The sequence below is a fragment of the Acinonyx jubatus genome, chromosome B3 (genome assembly GCF_027475565.1).
Source record: "Acinonyx jubatus isolate Ajub_Pintada_27869175 chromosome B3, VMU_Ajub_asm_v1.0, whole genome shotgun sequence".
NCBI lineage: Eukaryota > Metazoa > Chordata > Mammalia > Carnivora > Felidae > Acinonyx > Acinonyx jubatus.
Genome location: NC_069386.1, coordinates 61787189 through 61800270, shown reverse-complemented (window position 1 = coordinate 61800270; position 13082 = coordinate 61787189). Strand labels below are relative to the sequence as shown.

At 42.6% G+C, this 13082-nt stretch overlaps 1 protein-coding gene across 10 annotated transcripts in view; it reads left to right on the top strand.

The window, feature by feature from the left end:
* EIF2AK4 (eukaryotic translation initiation factor 2 alpha kinase 4) overlaps positions 1-13082 on the top strand; it is a 97353-nt gene that overhangs the window by 72079 nt on the left and 12192 nt on the right. For all 10 annotated transcript variants that reach the window (XR_008299233.1, XM_053224173.1, XM_053224172.1 and 7 more), the window contains 6 exons: positions 272-337; positions 2815-2985; positions 3332-3466; positions 7345-7452; positions 8065-8193; positions 9682-9768. Coding sequence is in view for 9 of the 10 variants with exons in the window: in XM_053224173.1 (XP_053080148.1) it covers positions 272-337; positions 2815-2985; positions 3332-3466; positions 7345-7452; positions 8065-8193; positions 9682-9768 (696 nt within the window). In the remaining variant the exon portion in view is untranslated. The remainder of the gene's footprint in view (positions 1-271; positions 338-2814; positions 2986-3331; positions 3467-7344; positions 7453-8064; positions 8194-9681; positions 9769-13082) is intronic.

Below are 13082 nucleotides of genomic sequence, written 5' to 3'. Positions count from 1 at the left end.
CTCCTGTGCCATCCAAACGGAAGCACTCTGGTTCAGCCAGTCCAGCTCGGAGTTGCCTCACCATTCAGCAAGTGCACCTTCCCCCTTTTAATTCTTTTATGTGAGTTGAAAAAAAAATTTTTTTTTCTAATCACAGAATTAATCCATCCTCCATGATTAGAAAGCAGTTTGTCTGGAGTAGAGGATATGCTTGTCAGAATTAGCCTGGATATTATATCTTGTACGGGGCCAAATTTGGTGACTCTCGCTGTTACCTTTCTCTCCACATTAGACAGAAAAGCTGACAAGGACAGAAGTGGAAGCCAAGTTTTGTAATCTGTCTTTGTCGTCTAATAGTGTAAGTACCTTGTCACGGCACTACTACGTCTACATGTCTCTGTAACTTTGTGATACCAGAGAATGTCCCCTGTCACCTCCCAGACCGGTTTCCCTCTAGTGTTAATCGGTACCATGGCAACCTCCGGGATCAGGGGAAGAGAGCCCAGCGCTGTGATCCAAGCCTGCGTCTCCATGCTACTGCTTAATGTGCAGTCATCATCCCCTTCTTTCTTGATCACCAGATGCTTTGCTCTTACACCGTGTAAGGGCTATGCTTGCCACGGCCTCCTGCCGAGTGGGTCTAGCACGAGCTGTCCTCTTCTGAAATAGATCCTCTGGGACTGGGTTGAGGCACAGAGCTCTGCAGATCATCTGGGTTTCCCCCAACACTGTATCCCCTCCCTCCCGATCTCCTAACACCTCAGAGTTGAGTTAAAGCTCCTGCCTTCCTGGTACATTTCTTCCTGAAATCTTATATTTGATCGCAGTGGCAGTATATCTCGTGGGGTAAACAGGTTTGTCATGTTCTCTCGACAGGCTTCAGATTGGTCTCTGATCTTTGACACAGTGACCCACACTTCATGGAGTCATGACATTTTCCTGAGTATTTATACAAGAAGAGATACTTCTTTAAGTTTGCCCCAAACCCCTCCGGCCCTGGTCGGGCACTCAGTTACATGAGTTTGTGATGATCAGCAAATTCATGTATGAAATAGATGAAAATATGATCGTGCACAGACTGGGCAGAGGTGTTCATTCTTGAGGACCCCTACAGTGTGGGCTGTAGGCACAGCGCTAGGGATATTAAAGGAGTCAGTTGAAGAGTCCATAGACTGCTATCAACTCCATTCATATTGGCCTGTAAAAAGCCATGGGGGGATCCGTGCAGCACAGGTCTACCCGCGGCTCTCTAACACAACTTGCACACACACGGCACACCCAGATCTCAGCTCAAAGCAATCAGCACACAGTTTGTAGGCGTAGGGAGAGTAAACCAGATTGCATAGTACTAGGAGTTCGAGAAATTAAGCCAGCTTAAATTTTAGATATTAAGTATTATAAGAAATATTAATGAAACACAAAGTGACCAGAGCCGTAATATTTGAACATGAAGCACAGTACCTACATAATACTGTAGGCATTACACAGCACATAGCAATGAGCAGATAGAATCCCAGACATAAATAGCACAAGGAATCTACTCAGGAAACTGCCCAATCCAGCGATTCCTTACCTGAAGGTTCAGACCCAAAAGGTTCTTGGAACTAATACCACTTTGCAAAAATATTTCACATTTGCACATGATAGATAGCTGCATCCGTTGTCAAAATGTCAGCCTCTTTTTGTTACATCTCTGGGTGCTTGATGATAAGCACTAATTTGAAGTTTGATTGGCTTAAAAATGGAAGAAATAGCACTTGATTAAAGACATTGAATGCTCTCATTATGTACAAATGGAACTCTAAGGATCTTAGAAAAGAAGGTAGAAGTGTTGTAAGCCAGTGTCTGGCCCAGTCTTCTGTTTAACGACGAAGGATCTTCGGCGCAGAGAGATTTTTTGTGACTTGTTCAAAGTCATGTGGAGTTTGTTGGTGACGGGGTGAAGGACCCAGATCTGGGGATATTGACTCTACTGTTTTTGCACCTCATTCATGGGGGTAATTTAATGTTAAAACTTGAGAAGAAATACAAGTAATTTATGGTTATTAAACTGTATTAAGCTGAGTCTTCATTCAGTTCTTGGTTTCCATGTGCCAGTTTATTGTTGAGCCAGGTTATACTTACATAGTCTTAAAATAGCTAGAATTTTGTTTAACTCCCAGAAGCTAAAGTGCAAATTTTCTTTCTGGTGTATGACCATAGTTCCTTCCTCCTTCACCTGCTGTGTGCCAGGGACTGGGCCCGGCCCGCGGAAAATCTTTAGCCACTGCCCTCCTGTGGAAGACAGTGGGTGCAGCAGCTGAGAGCTGGGGTGGAGGTGTAAGTCAGAGGGAAGGAAGGATCTAGAGGCTGCCTGCAGGAGGTAACACCCGAGCTGTGCCCCAAGGCTCCAAACAGGAATTACTCCAGCAAAGGGAGGAGAGGGAATTTCTGGCTACTTCAGAATAGAATGAGAACCAGTCAGACCTGACCTTTCTACCCCCGATTTCTGTGCCTGAAGTAACAGGAGTAGATGAGAATGAGGAAGGTAACGAGGAACAGTACTGGCTTGGAAATCTGTAATAGTGGCTCTACTGGGGACTAGGCTCTGCTCTGCAGGGGTCAGCATTGACTGGGAGCAGGTGCCAGAAGCACTTATGTGAGGTGCTTCCAAGTTGTGGGAAAAGGGTAATCTTAGTCAGGATCCCAGTAAAGGCTAAAATTGCCTCCGACCACAAAATCCCTCCTCGTGGAGGTGCACAAGCTTTGCCATGACCTCCATGTGTCCAAAACACCGTGTAAAGTGCATCTTCCCAACCGTGGATGGGAAGCTAAATGTGCCTCTTTGCTTTCCAGCTGTATCGACTCTACAAATTTATTGAGCAGAAGGGAGATTTGCAAGATCTCACACCAGCAATAAATTCGTTAATAAAACAGAAAACAGGTGTTGCCCAGTTGGTGAAGTACGGCTTAAAAGATCTAGAGGAGATTGTTGGACTTCTGAAGAAATTTGGCATAAAGTTACAGGTTTGGCAACTGTTGGATTCTACTATGGATTTGTAGCATTAGCACAAGGGGGAAATGGGTTTTTTAAGTTAATGCGAGTAAGCATTTTTATTTTTCCAGAATTCTACTTTCTATATTTTGGAACTGTTGGTATCTAGTAATAATTTTGGCTTAAATCAGAATTTCCTTGCAAGCATCATGATTCCTATTGAACAGCAATTCTGCTTCCGCAAAGCGGGGATTCTTGAAGAGAGCAGAGTTTGTCTTACTTGGCAGGCTATACTGTGTACCACATCATACTGGTGCTGTGATGTGATTCATGGACAACAGTGCCCTTGACACATTTGCATGGGATTGCACTTCACAGGTCTTGATCAACTTGGGCTTGGTTTATAAGGTGCAGCAGCACAACGGAGTCATCTTCCAGTTTGTGGCGGTCATCAGACGGAGGCAAAGGGCTATATCTGAAATCCTTGCGGCTGGTGGCCGATACGACCTGCTGGTGAGAGCCTGCCCTCGATTAATTGACTTACTCTGGCATTGTTTCATTTCTTTCATAACTTGATATTTTGAAATATTTCACACCTTCAGAAATACTGAACCAGTGGTATCATTGAGCCACCCACATGCCTTTTATCGAGGAATAGAAATGTATTGTGAACCGCATTTGTAGTGTTTTTAACTTTTATTATTATCTTTAAATGTTTATTTTGAGAGAGGGAGTGCGTGAGTGCGCATGAGCACATGCAAGCAGGGTTTGGGTGAGAGAGAGAGAGAGAGAAGAGAGAAGAGAGAAGAGAGAATCCCAAGCAATCACAGAGCCCAGTGGTGGGGCTCGATCCCACAAACTGTGAGGTCGTGACCTGAGCCAAAATCAAGAGTTGAACATTTAACCCGCTAAGCCCCCCAGGCACCTCTAACTTTTATTTTAAAACAATTACAAGTTTACAGAAAATTGCAAAGATAGGACAAAGAGAACTCCGTTTCCTTGAACGGTTAAATCTGGCATAACTATAATAAAATATCAAAACCAGGACACGGACATTGGTACACAGTATGTGTGTAATTCTGTGCCATTTTATCACATGTGTAGAGTCCCGTAACCACCGCCACAATTGAGATACAGAGCTGTTCTGTCACATATAGATCCTTTGGTGCTGACATTTACTAGTTCAAATGAAGTATAGAACCATTATCTTCCTTTAAGTCCCTATACCCCTCCCCCCATTTATAATATAATTGCCTTAAATACTTCCTCTCCATACATTGAGATCCACATCAGACAGTGTTAACGCTTTTTACTTCAGCTGCCGAACTCTGAGACACCCAGGAGGAGAAGAATAGCTGGTTTCTGACGAGAAGTGTGCTGTTATTTGAATTTTCCCCTAGAAGAAAGTTGGGTTTCACTCCATGCTTTTTAAGATTTTTTTTTTTTTCTCTGTCTTTACTTTGCAACTTGATCACGACATGTCTTGGTGTGACTTTCTTTGGATTCATACTCTTTGGGATTATCTCAGTTTCTTGAATCTAGAGGTTTATGTCCTTTTCCAATGTGCCCCCCCACCAAGCCCCAGCAGGGTGGCATCAGAGAACACTAAGTGGGAGCCGGGACTTTCATATCTGCCTGGGCAGTGCTCCCCGAACAGGGTCATCGGAGGCCAGGAGCTAAAGGATTTCGGACCCCTGCCTCCAGCCAAGCAGTAACATGGCCACCTTCCCTGTGGGGGTGGGGGTGCTGGAGAAAGCTGAGTGGGAGGCTGAACTTGCCCTGCAATCCAGCAGTAACAGGGTCTCCTGCCACTTCCCACCTGCCCACCCCTCACCACTGCACCGGGAGAGAATGTTGCAAGCGTATTATTCTAAGATCTCTTCAGTTGCACTCTCTTTTTCTTCTCCTTCTAGGTCTCTGATGACAAATGTTTGAGTTCTATCCCTGAGGTTCTGGGCCATTGTGCGTTATAGTCTGTTCTGTCTTCATATTGAGTCATTTCTCTTGTGTCATCTTCAATTTCATTGGCTATATCCCGTCTTATCCGATCCATTCTGCTGTTGAGCCCATCCAGAGCTTTGTTTTTGTTTTTTGTACTTTCTTACTTGCTGAGACCTTTTTTTGTTTGTTTGTTTCAAGCCTGTTCACAATGCTTGTTGAAGCATTCTTATGATGGTTGCTTTAAAATCCTTGTCAGATAATTCTGACATCTTTGTCATCTTGGTGTTGGTGTCTGTTGTCTTTTTTATTTTATTTTTTTTAATGTTTATTTTCAGAGAGAGCAAGCCAGTGAGCATGAGTGGGGAAGGGGGAGAGAGAGAGGAAGAGAGAGAATCCCAAGCAGGCTCCTTGCTGTCAGTGCAGAGCCAGACGTCCAGCTTGATCCCATAAACTGTGAGATCATGACCTGGGCCAAAATCAAGAGTCGGACACTTGACTGAGCCACCCAGACACTCTTGTGGATTGTCTTTTTTTTTTTTTTTTTTTTTAAATGTTTACTTTTGAGAGAGAAGAGAACATGTACATGCAAGAGCAAGGAAGGGGGTAGTGTACAGAGGATCCGAAGCAAGCTCTGCACTGACAGCACAGAGCCCAGTGTGGGGCTTGACCTCAAGAACCATGGGATCCTGACCTGAGCCAAAGTTGGACGCTTAACCATTTAAGTCACCCAGGCGCCCTGTTGTCTTTTCTTACACATTTTGAGATCTTCGTGGTTCTTGCCCTGATGCATGATTCTCACTTGTACCCTGGATATTTTAAGTATTATGTTATCAGAGTCTGGAGCTTAGCCAGATCTTCTGGTTTAGCAGGTCTCCTCTGATAGCACACTGGAGGGGCAGGGGGTTCTTGGTACTACTGGCTAAGGGTGAAGATTCAGGTTCCTTCCTCAGCTTTCTTCAGCATCCCTAGGGTGGGAGGGGTTCCTTGGTCCTGTTTCCCACATGCCTCTACAGGTACTGTTGTGAGGGGTGGGGGAAGTGGCGGGCAACCTCATTGCTGCTGGATAGCAGAGAAAGTTCCAGTCTCCGACGACTCAGCCTCCTCCACTCTCCCAAGGAGTGTGGGCTTCTTACTGCTTGGACGGAGGTGGGCGTCCAAGTGGTTCCTGGCTTCCAGTGACCCTGGGGGGTGGGGGGAGGATACTATCTCAGGCAGATAAGAGAGTCCTGGCTCCCACTGAGTCTTCTCTGATGCCACCCCGCTCAGACTTGGTAGGAGAAGGAGGCTCCTTACATCTGGGTGAATGTGTACGCCCTGCTCAGCCTTTGCTGGTGGGGGGGGGGCCTATGCTTTTTCCTGTGGTGTTTGGCTGGAGCAGGGCAGGTGTTTTCTAAACATTTTCTGCCCTGCCAGGTTGCCCCTTTTTTGGTCTAGACAAAGCAGGTTTTCCTGGGGGCTTTTTTTTGTCGGTTCTCCTTGGCATTTCTGGGTTGTCAGCTTCTCCAGCACCCAATCCAAGAAACATGAAGCAAAGACCGAATCCAGGGAACTCCCCATGTGTTATTCCCCAGATCCTGTCTGCTCCCCTCTCTCCACTTCACAGGCTTCTTACGTTTGTTTTAGAAGTAGCGTCCAGGAATTTTAGCTGTACTTGGCAGGAAAAATAGAAGTGTTGCTACCCATCTTGGCCCAGAATCAGAACCTACATATGTAATTTTAAATAATCTAATGACATAAAGTAAGTAAAAAGAAACACATGGGGGGATGCCTGGGTGGCTCAGTCGGTTAAGTGTCCGACTCTTGGTCTCAGCTCACGTCTTGATCTTAGGGTTGTGAACTCAAGCCCTGCACTGGGCTCCACATTGGGCATGGAGCCTGCTTAAAAGAAGAAAAAAAAAAAAGGAAACAGGTGGAATTTATTTTAATATTATCTCTTAAGGAACATAGAATCAAAATTTTTAAGCTATTTTACTTTTTTTTCCTAAGCCTTTGCATTCAGTGTATGTTTAACCCAGTATACCCAAAATATTATTTCAACATGTAATCAGACATCTAAATACTATTGAGCTAATCTACATGCTTTTTTTATTCGTTCGGAGTCTTTGCAACCTGTGTGTATTTTACATACACAGCACATGTCAATTTAGATTAGCTACATTTCAAATGTCCAAGCCACATGCGGCTAAGTGGCTACCATATTGAACAGGGCAGCTCCAGATGCAACATTGGTTAACATTTCCTAAAATGGCATGTGTGCTTGTCCCATGTCTGTCTGTCTGTCTCTGTCTCTGTCTCTCTCTCTCTCTCTCTCACACACACACACACACACACACACTTTTCTGTCGTTGAACCCTTTGATGTTAAGTTGCTGACAAGTGTGTGCCCTTCAGTCATTGCTCATGATCAGTTTCTTCTCTATTTCCTAACCAGAGCTGTGTCTTCCTTCACAGATTCCCCAGTTTAGAGGACCACAGGCTCTGGGGCCAATCCCCACTGCTGTTGGGGTCAGCATAGCTATAGACAAGATATCTGCTGCTATCCTCAACATGGAAGAACCTGTAAGTTCGGTTTGGCTTTCCAGTGGGCTTTGAGTGGTCTTTTCATCTCGTAGTCACTTCTATGCAGCCCTGGGTGTGGCAGCAATAGCCCGAGGCCTTGGGAAGCTATCTTTGCCATGATAGACCAGCCTAAGACTTGGCATCCATCCTTGTGTATGTGTCCTTAGCTGTAGCTGAGGGACCTCAGACAGCTTCTCTGTCTTCTCCTGGCCGGCCTCACTCTCGACTGTGACACGCTACGTAAATGTGACATGTTCTAGCTGTTAGCAGACTCCTGTCAAAGCCCCTTTTTCAGAAACCCTGCTCTACTCTACAGAGCTATAAACGTTTTTTTTTTCTTCCTTTGTGTTTCAGACAAGATTAGTTTTCCCAGAGGAAAAGAAGATCTTCCTGATGGCTTAGGATAGTTGAAATAATTTCTTTCTAAAAAAAACTAATATAAAAGTTTTTTGACTGTCATTTTTTTTTTTTTAAGCTAAGTCATTCTGAAGCCAAGCCATGTGCACATCTCTTACTATATAAGATCTCAGGGTGCTCTCTTTACTCGAGTGGTGCCTCCTTCCTAGTGCTGGTCTCGCTTCTCTAAATGTAAGCACTCTGTTTCTCATCCAGGTTACAATCAGCTCTTGTGACCTCCTGGTCGTAAGTGTTGGCCAGATGTCCATGTCCAGGGCCATCAACCTCACCCAGAAACTCTGGACGGTGGGAATCACGGCACAAATCATGTATGACTGGTCGCAGGTAATGAGACAAAAAAAATGCCCGTGGGTTGAGTGCATGTAGTCACGGCTGCAATGGCAAATCGTCCCCTCCAGCCTTAGACTAGAGTTCCCTCAGACTCTACTTCTCTCTAGTTAGAGTTACTTCCTGTGTTAGCTTCTTATTGCTACAGTGGCAAATCACCGCAGACTTAGTGGTTTAAAACAATACAGGCTTATTACCTCACGTTTCTGGTGTTCAGAAGTCTGATACCAGTTTCACTGGGCTCAAATCAAGATTCTCTGCTAGGGCTGGATCCTTCTGAAGGCTTTAGGGGGAAAATCCTTTCCCTTGACTTTTCCAGCTCCTAGAGGCCTCCTGCACCCCTCAGCTGTTAGTCCCTTCCTCCACTTTCAAGCTCAGCAGTGTCAAATTTTCTTTCCTCTCCACCTCTGTTTCTGTCCTTAGATCTCTAACTCTGACCCTCCCATCTCCCTCTCACAAGGCCCACTGTTTCTGCCCAGATCATCCAGAATTAGTCTCCCTATCTCAAGATCCATAACTCAAAGTTCCCTTTTACCATATAAGGCAACATATTCAGTTGGCAGGGATTAGGCTGGGACATCTTCGCGGGGCCATCACAACCCACCACACTTCCGAAAGGCACTTCGTGTTTAGCGTGCGTACATATCCTCAGACCTCCCACAGCAGCCTGCCCTGGGGATGGAAGTGAGGGAGGTGGCACCCCCGAACCTGCTGGCCCCTCAGGAAGGGGGGGGGCCTTCAGAGAACATCTGCACTGCCACCAGCTGATCACAGAAGGGCCTGAGCTCCCAGGTAATCAAGTTGCACGCACGCTCACCCACACTCAGGTGCCCTGGAGCGTGAAGAGATGCCCAGGGAAACAGCCTCCACCCTTCCTCCTGCTCCTTGCACATCGCCTACCAAGAGGTTTCCAAGGCTGCTGCCGTCCATTTTTGTGCACGTTATAAAAAGCCTCTTGTTAGACGTATGTTGAGCGATAATTTTGAATTGTTGGAGCATCCTCTCGCATTTGTTTCCTTGTTTCATAAACTGTCAGAGAAGAGCTCTTGCAGAAACAGGGACTTGCGTCCTGCACAGTGACATATGCTGCAGGCATCTCTGCTCGGATGCTCACTTTATGCTTCAGTCCTGCTTCTCACCTTCCACTCTTTTTGCTGCCTTTGCTTCCCTCAGAGGCCTTTTCATTGTGTGTATGTGTATTGTATAATTTTTGGCACCTTCCATCCAGATTTGGAGCTTTTGAAAACCTGACCACATTGATTGTTCGTGGCCCCTTAGGACAATAGCGAATGTAAGAAAAGCAAGGTTTTATTCTCCTTTGAATTCTTACTCTTCTGGCTTAATATTTATATCTCCTGAAGTCAGCATGTTTAGTGATTCACTTTGAAAATCTAGCTGAACACAGTGTTTGCAGTCTCCTTAATCACTTGAAGCCGCTGTAGGTGTTCTGTGTTTATTTCACACACTGTGGTTTGTTTGTTTCAGTCCCAAGAAGAACTCCAGGAATACTGCAGACATCACGAAATCACCTACGTGGCCCTTGTCTCAGATAAAGGACGAAGCTATGTCAAGGTACAGACCCAAGGAAATCTTTCACAGTTAAACAGATTTTCCAAACTGGGTATTAACTGTGGAGCACCTGACTTCCCACTAAGGCCCTGGCCTTGGGTGTGGGTGGAAATCCATTATTTTATTGGCTGGACCTATTCTTGGAGAAAGACTATAGAGTAAGAGAGAATCTGCATCTGAATCCTTCCCTTCAAGCTTAAAAAATGCAAACACAGTGGCAGTAGCTTTTTCCTATTTTTCTCCCTTTGCTCCTCTTTTCCATCTAAGAAAACAAGAATAATCACTACACTGAAATGCTGGTTGGCATAGCCTATGGCTGTTTCCTAATCAGTTTTACTCTGTTGCGTTTAACTTACGAAGCTCATAAATATACCACCTCCTAACCGTTATTTCTGTTTTTGAAGAAAAAAATCAACCTATTTCTCCCCTTTTAAATCTTTGTCAGGTTTTGATATCTGTGTAACGTTGGCTTCATAAATGAATTAGACAGTGTTCTCTCCTCTTCCACTTTGTGGAAGATTTTGTGTAGAATTGGTATTATTTCATCCTCAAATATCTGGTCAGATTCCCCAGTAGAGTCATGTGGGCCTTGATAGAGAGCTATTCTGGTTGCCTGTTTCTGAATAAGTGACTTTTGGTAGTGTAGATCTTTCCCAGAATGTTTCCATTTCATCTAAATTTTCCTATATTTTCTGCCGCTGTCTGTGGGATATGCAGTAATAATCCCCTTTCATTCTTGATATTGGTAATTTATGTCTTACCCCCCAACCCGCCCACACTTTTTCTTTTTTTAACCACTGGTGAGGTAAAAAAAACCCTAGCCTGACTAGAGGTTTATCAATCTTATTTGTATTTTCAGAAAACCAGTGTTTTTATGTTATTGATTTTTCCCTATTTTATGTTCATTTGTTTTCTATTCTATTGATTTCCACTCTTCATTCTGCAAATTTTGGATTTAGTTTGTTCCATTTCTAATTTCTTCAGATAGAACTTTAGGTTAGGGGTAAACAACAGCCCATAGGCCACATCTGGCACACAGCCTATTTTGTATGGCCTGTGAGCTACAAATTTTTTTTACACTCTTTGTTTTTAAAAAAAAAAAAAAATGCAGAGACATTGTTTGGCCTGCAAAGCCTAAAATCCTATCTGAGTCTTTGCATTAAAAAAAACAAAAAAACAAAAAAGGCACCTGGCTTGGACCACTGATTTTAGATTTTACTTTTCTAAGTAGAACTATTTAATGCTATAAATTTCACTCTAAGTACTGCATTAGTTGCATCCCACACATTTTTATATGTAGTGCTTTTATTTTCATTTAGTTCAGAATTTTTTTTTTTTTTTTTTTTTAAGTAGGCTTCACATCCAGCATGGAGCCCAATGCCTGGCTTGAGCTCACAATCCTGAGATCAAGAGTCGGATGCTTAACCGACTGAGCCACCCAGGCACCCCTTTTATTTTTATTTTTTTAATAGTTCAGAATACTTTCTAATTTCTTTGGTTATTTCTTCTTTGATCCACGGGTTACTTCCAGATATTTGGGTATTTTCCAGCTATCTTTCTTTAAGGATTTCTAATGATTTAATTCCTTTGCGATCAAAGAACATACATATTCTATATGATTTCAGTCCTTTTAATTTTACTGAGTCATGGTTTAAAGTAAAACAATGGTCTGTTACTGTGATGTTTCATGTACACTTGAAAAGAATGTGTATTCTGCATTGTTAGGAGGAGTGTTTGATAAATAATCAGGTCACATTAGATGATGATGTTGCCCAAGTGATCTGTATCTTTACTAATCTTATTGTCTACATGTTCAATCAGTTACTGAGAGAGGAGTATTGAAATCTCCAGCTATCATTATAGATTTGTCCATTTCTCCAAAAGTTTTATCAGTTTTTGCATTTTGAAGCTCTGTTATTTGGTGAATGCACATTTAGAATTTTATATGTTTGATGAATTGACCTCTTTATCATTATGAAATGTTCTTCTTTATCCCTGATAACACTTCTTGTTCTGAGGTCTTTTGGTTAGTGTTTGCATGACATGTCTGTTTCCATCCTGTGTCTTGAAGTGCGTTTCTTACAGACAGTCAGCAGTTGAGTTGTGCCTTTATCCACTCTGACAATTCCTGCCTTTTAATTGGAATTGTTAGACATTAATTTGTAATGCAGTTAGTGAAATGGTTGGGTTTAAATCTGCCATTTTACTATTTGTTTTCTGATTATTCCATCTGTTCTTTTTTCCATTTTTGTCTTTTCATGCCTTTTTAGATTGATATCTACTATTTTACTGACCATTACTTGTTTTTGGTGAGACTGTTTTTGTGACCTCTCTAGGGTTTGCAATATACACCTTTAACTTAACACATTCTACCTTCAAAAAATGTTATATGCCTTTCTCTTATCGTGTAAGAACCTTATAAGAATACTTCCATTTCCCTTCTCTCATTCTTTGTGCTGTTGTTGCCAAATATTTTTCTTACATATATTGTAAAGTCCACAATACATTGTTATTATTTTGGCTTTAATTAGTTATTTTTTAAAGAGGTTTTTGTTTTGGTTTTTTTTAGAGAGGTTTTTAAAATAAGGGGGGAAATGTCTTTTATATTTACCCACATAGTTACCATCTCTTGTACTACTGATTCCTTTGTTGAGGAAGACATCATTCTGATTTCATTTGCCTTCTGCCTGAAGAATTTCCTTTAATATTTCTGGTCCATGCAGGTGTGCTGGTCGTGAGTTGTCTCAGTTGTTATTGGTCTGAGAAAGTCTTCACCCTCATTTTTGAAAGATGTTTTTGCTAGATATAAAATTCAACATTTACATGTTTTTCATTTTGCACTTTGAAGAGGTGTTTTACTGTCTTCTGAGCTGATCACCGTTTCTGTTAAAGTCTGCTTTGATCCTCTGAATATGATTGTTTTTTATTTTCTGGCAGCTTATAAGATTTTCATTTGTCACTGGTTTTCTGCATTTTGAATATGGTTTACCTCAGTGTGGTATTCTCTATATTCTAATACTTGGTATTCGTAGATAGGACTTCTTTGAACTGTAGATTTGTAGTTCTCATGAAATTTAGAAAATTTTCAGACATTATTTCCTCAAATATTTTTCTGTCCCTTTTCCTCTTTTACTTCTAGGACTCCAATTACAGTATGTTAATTATCTGATATCGCCCCACACCTCATTGAGTCTCTCTTTGTTTTGTTCCCCCCTCCCCCCCATGCTTTATTCTGGATCATTCACTGATCTTTCTGCAATATCTTACATGCTATTAATCCCACTGCATTTCTTATTTCGGATATTGTATTTTTCCAT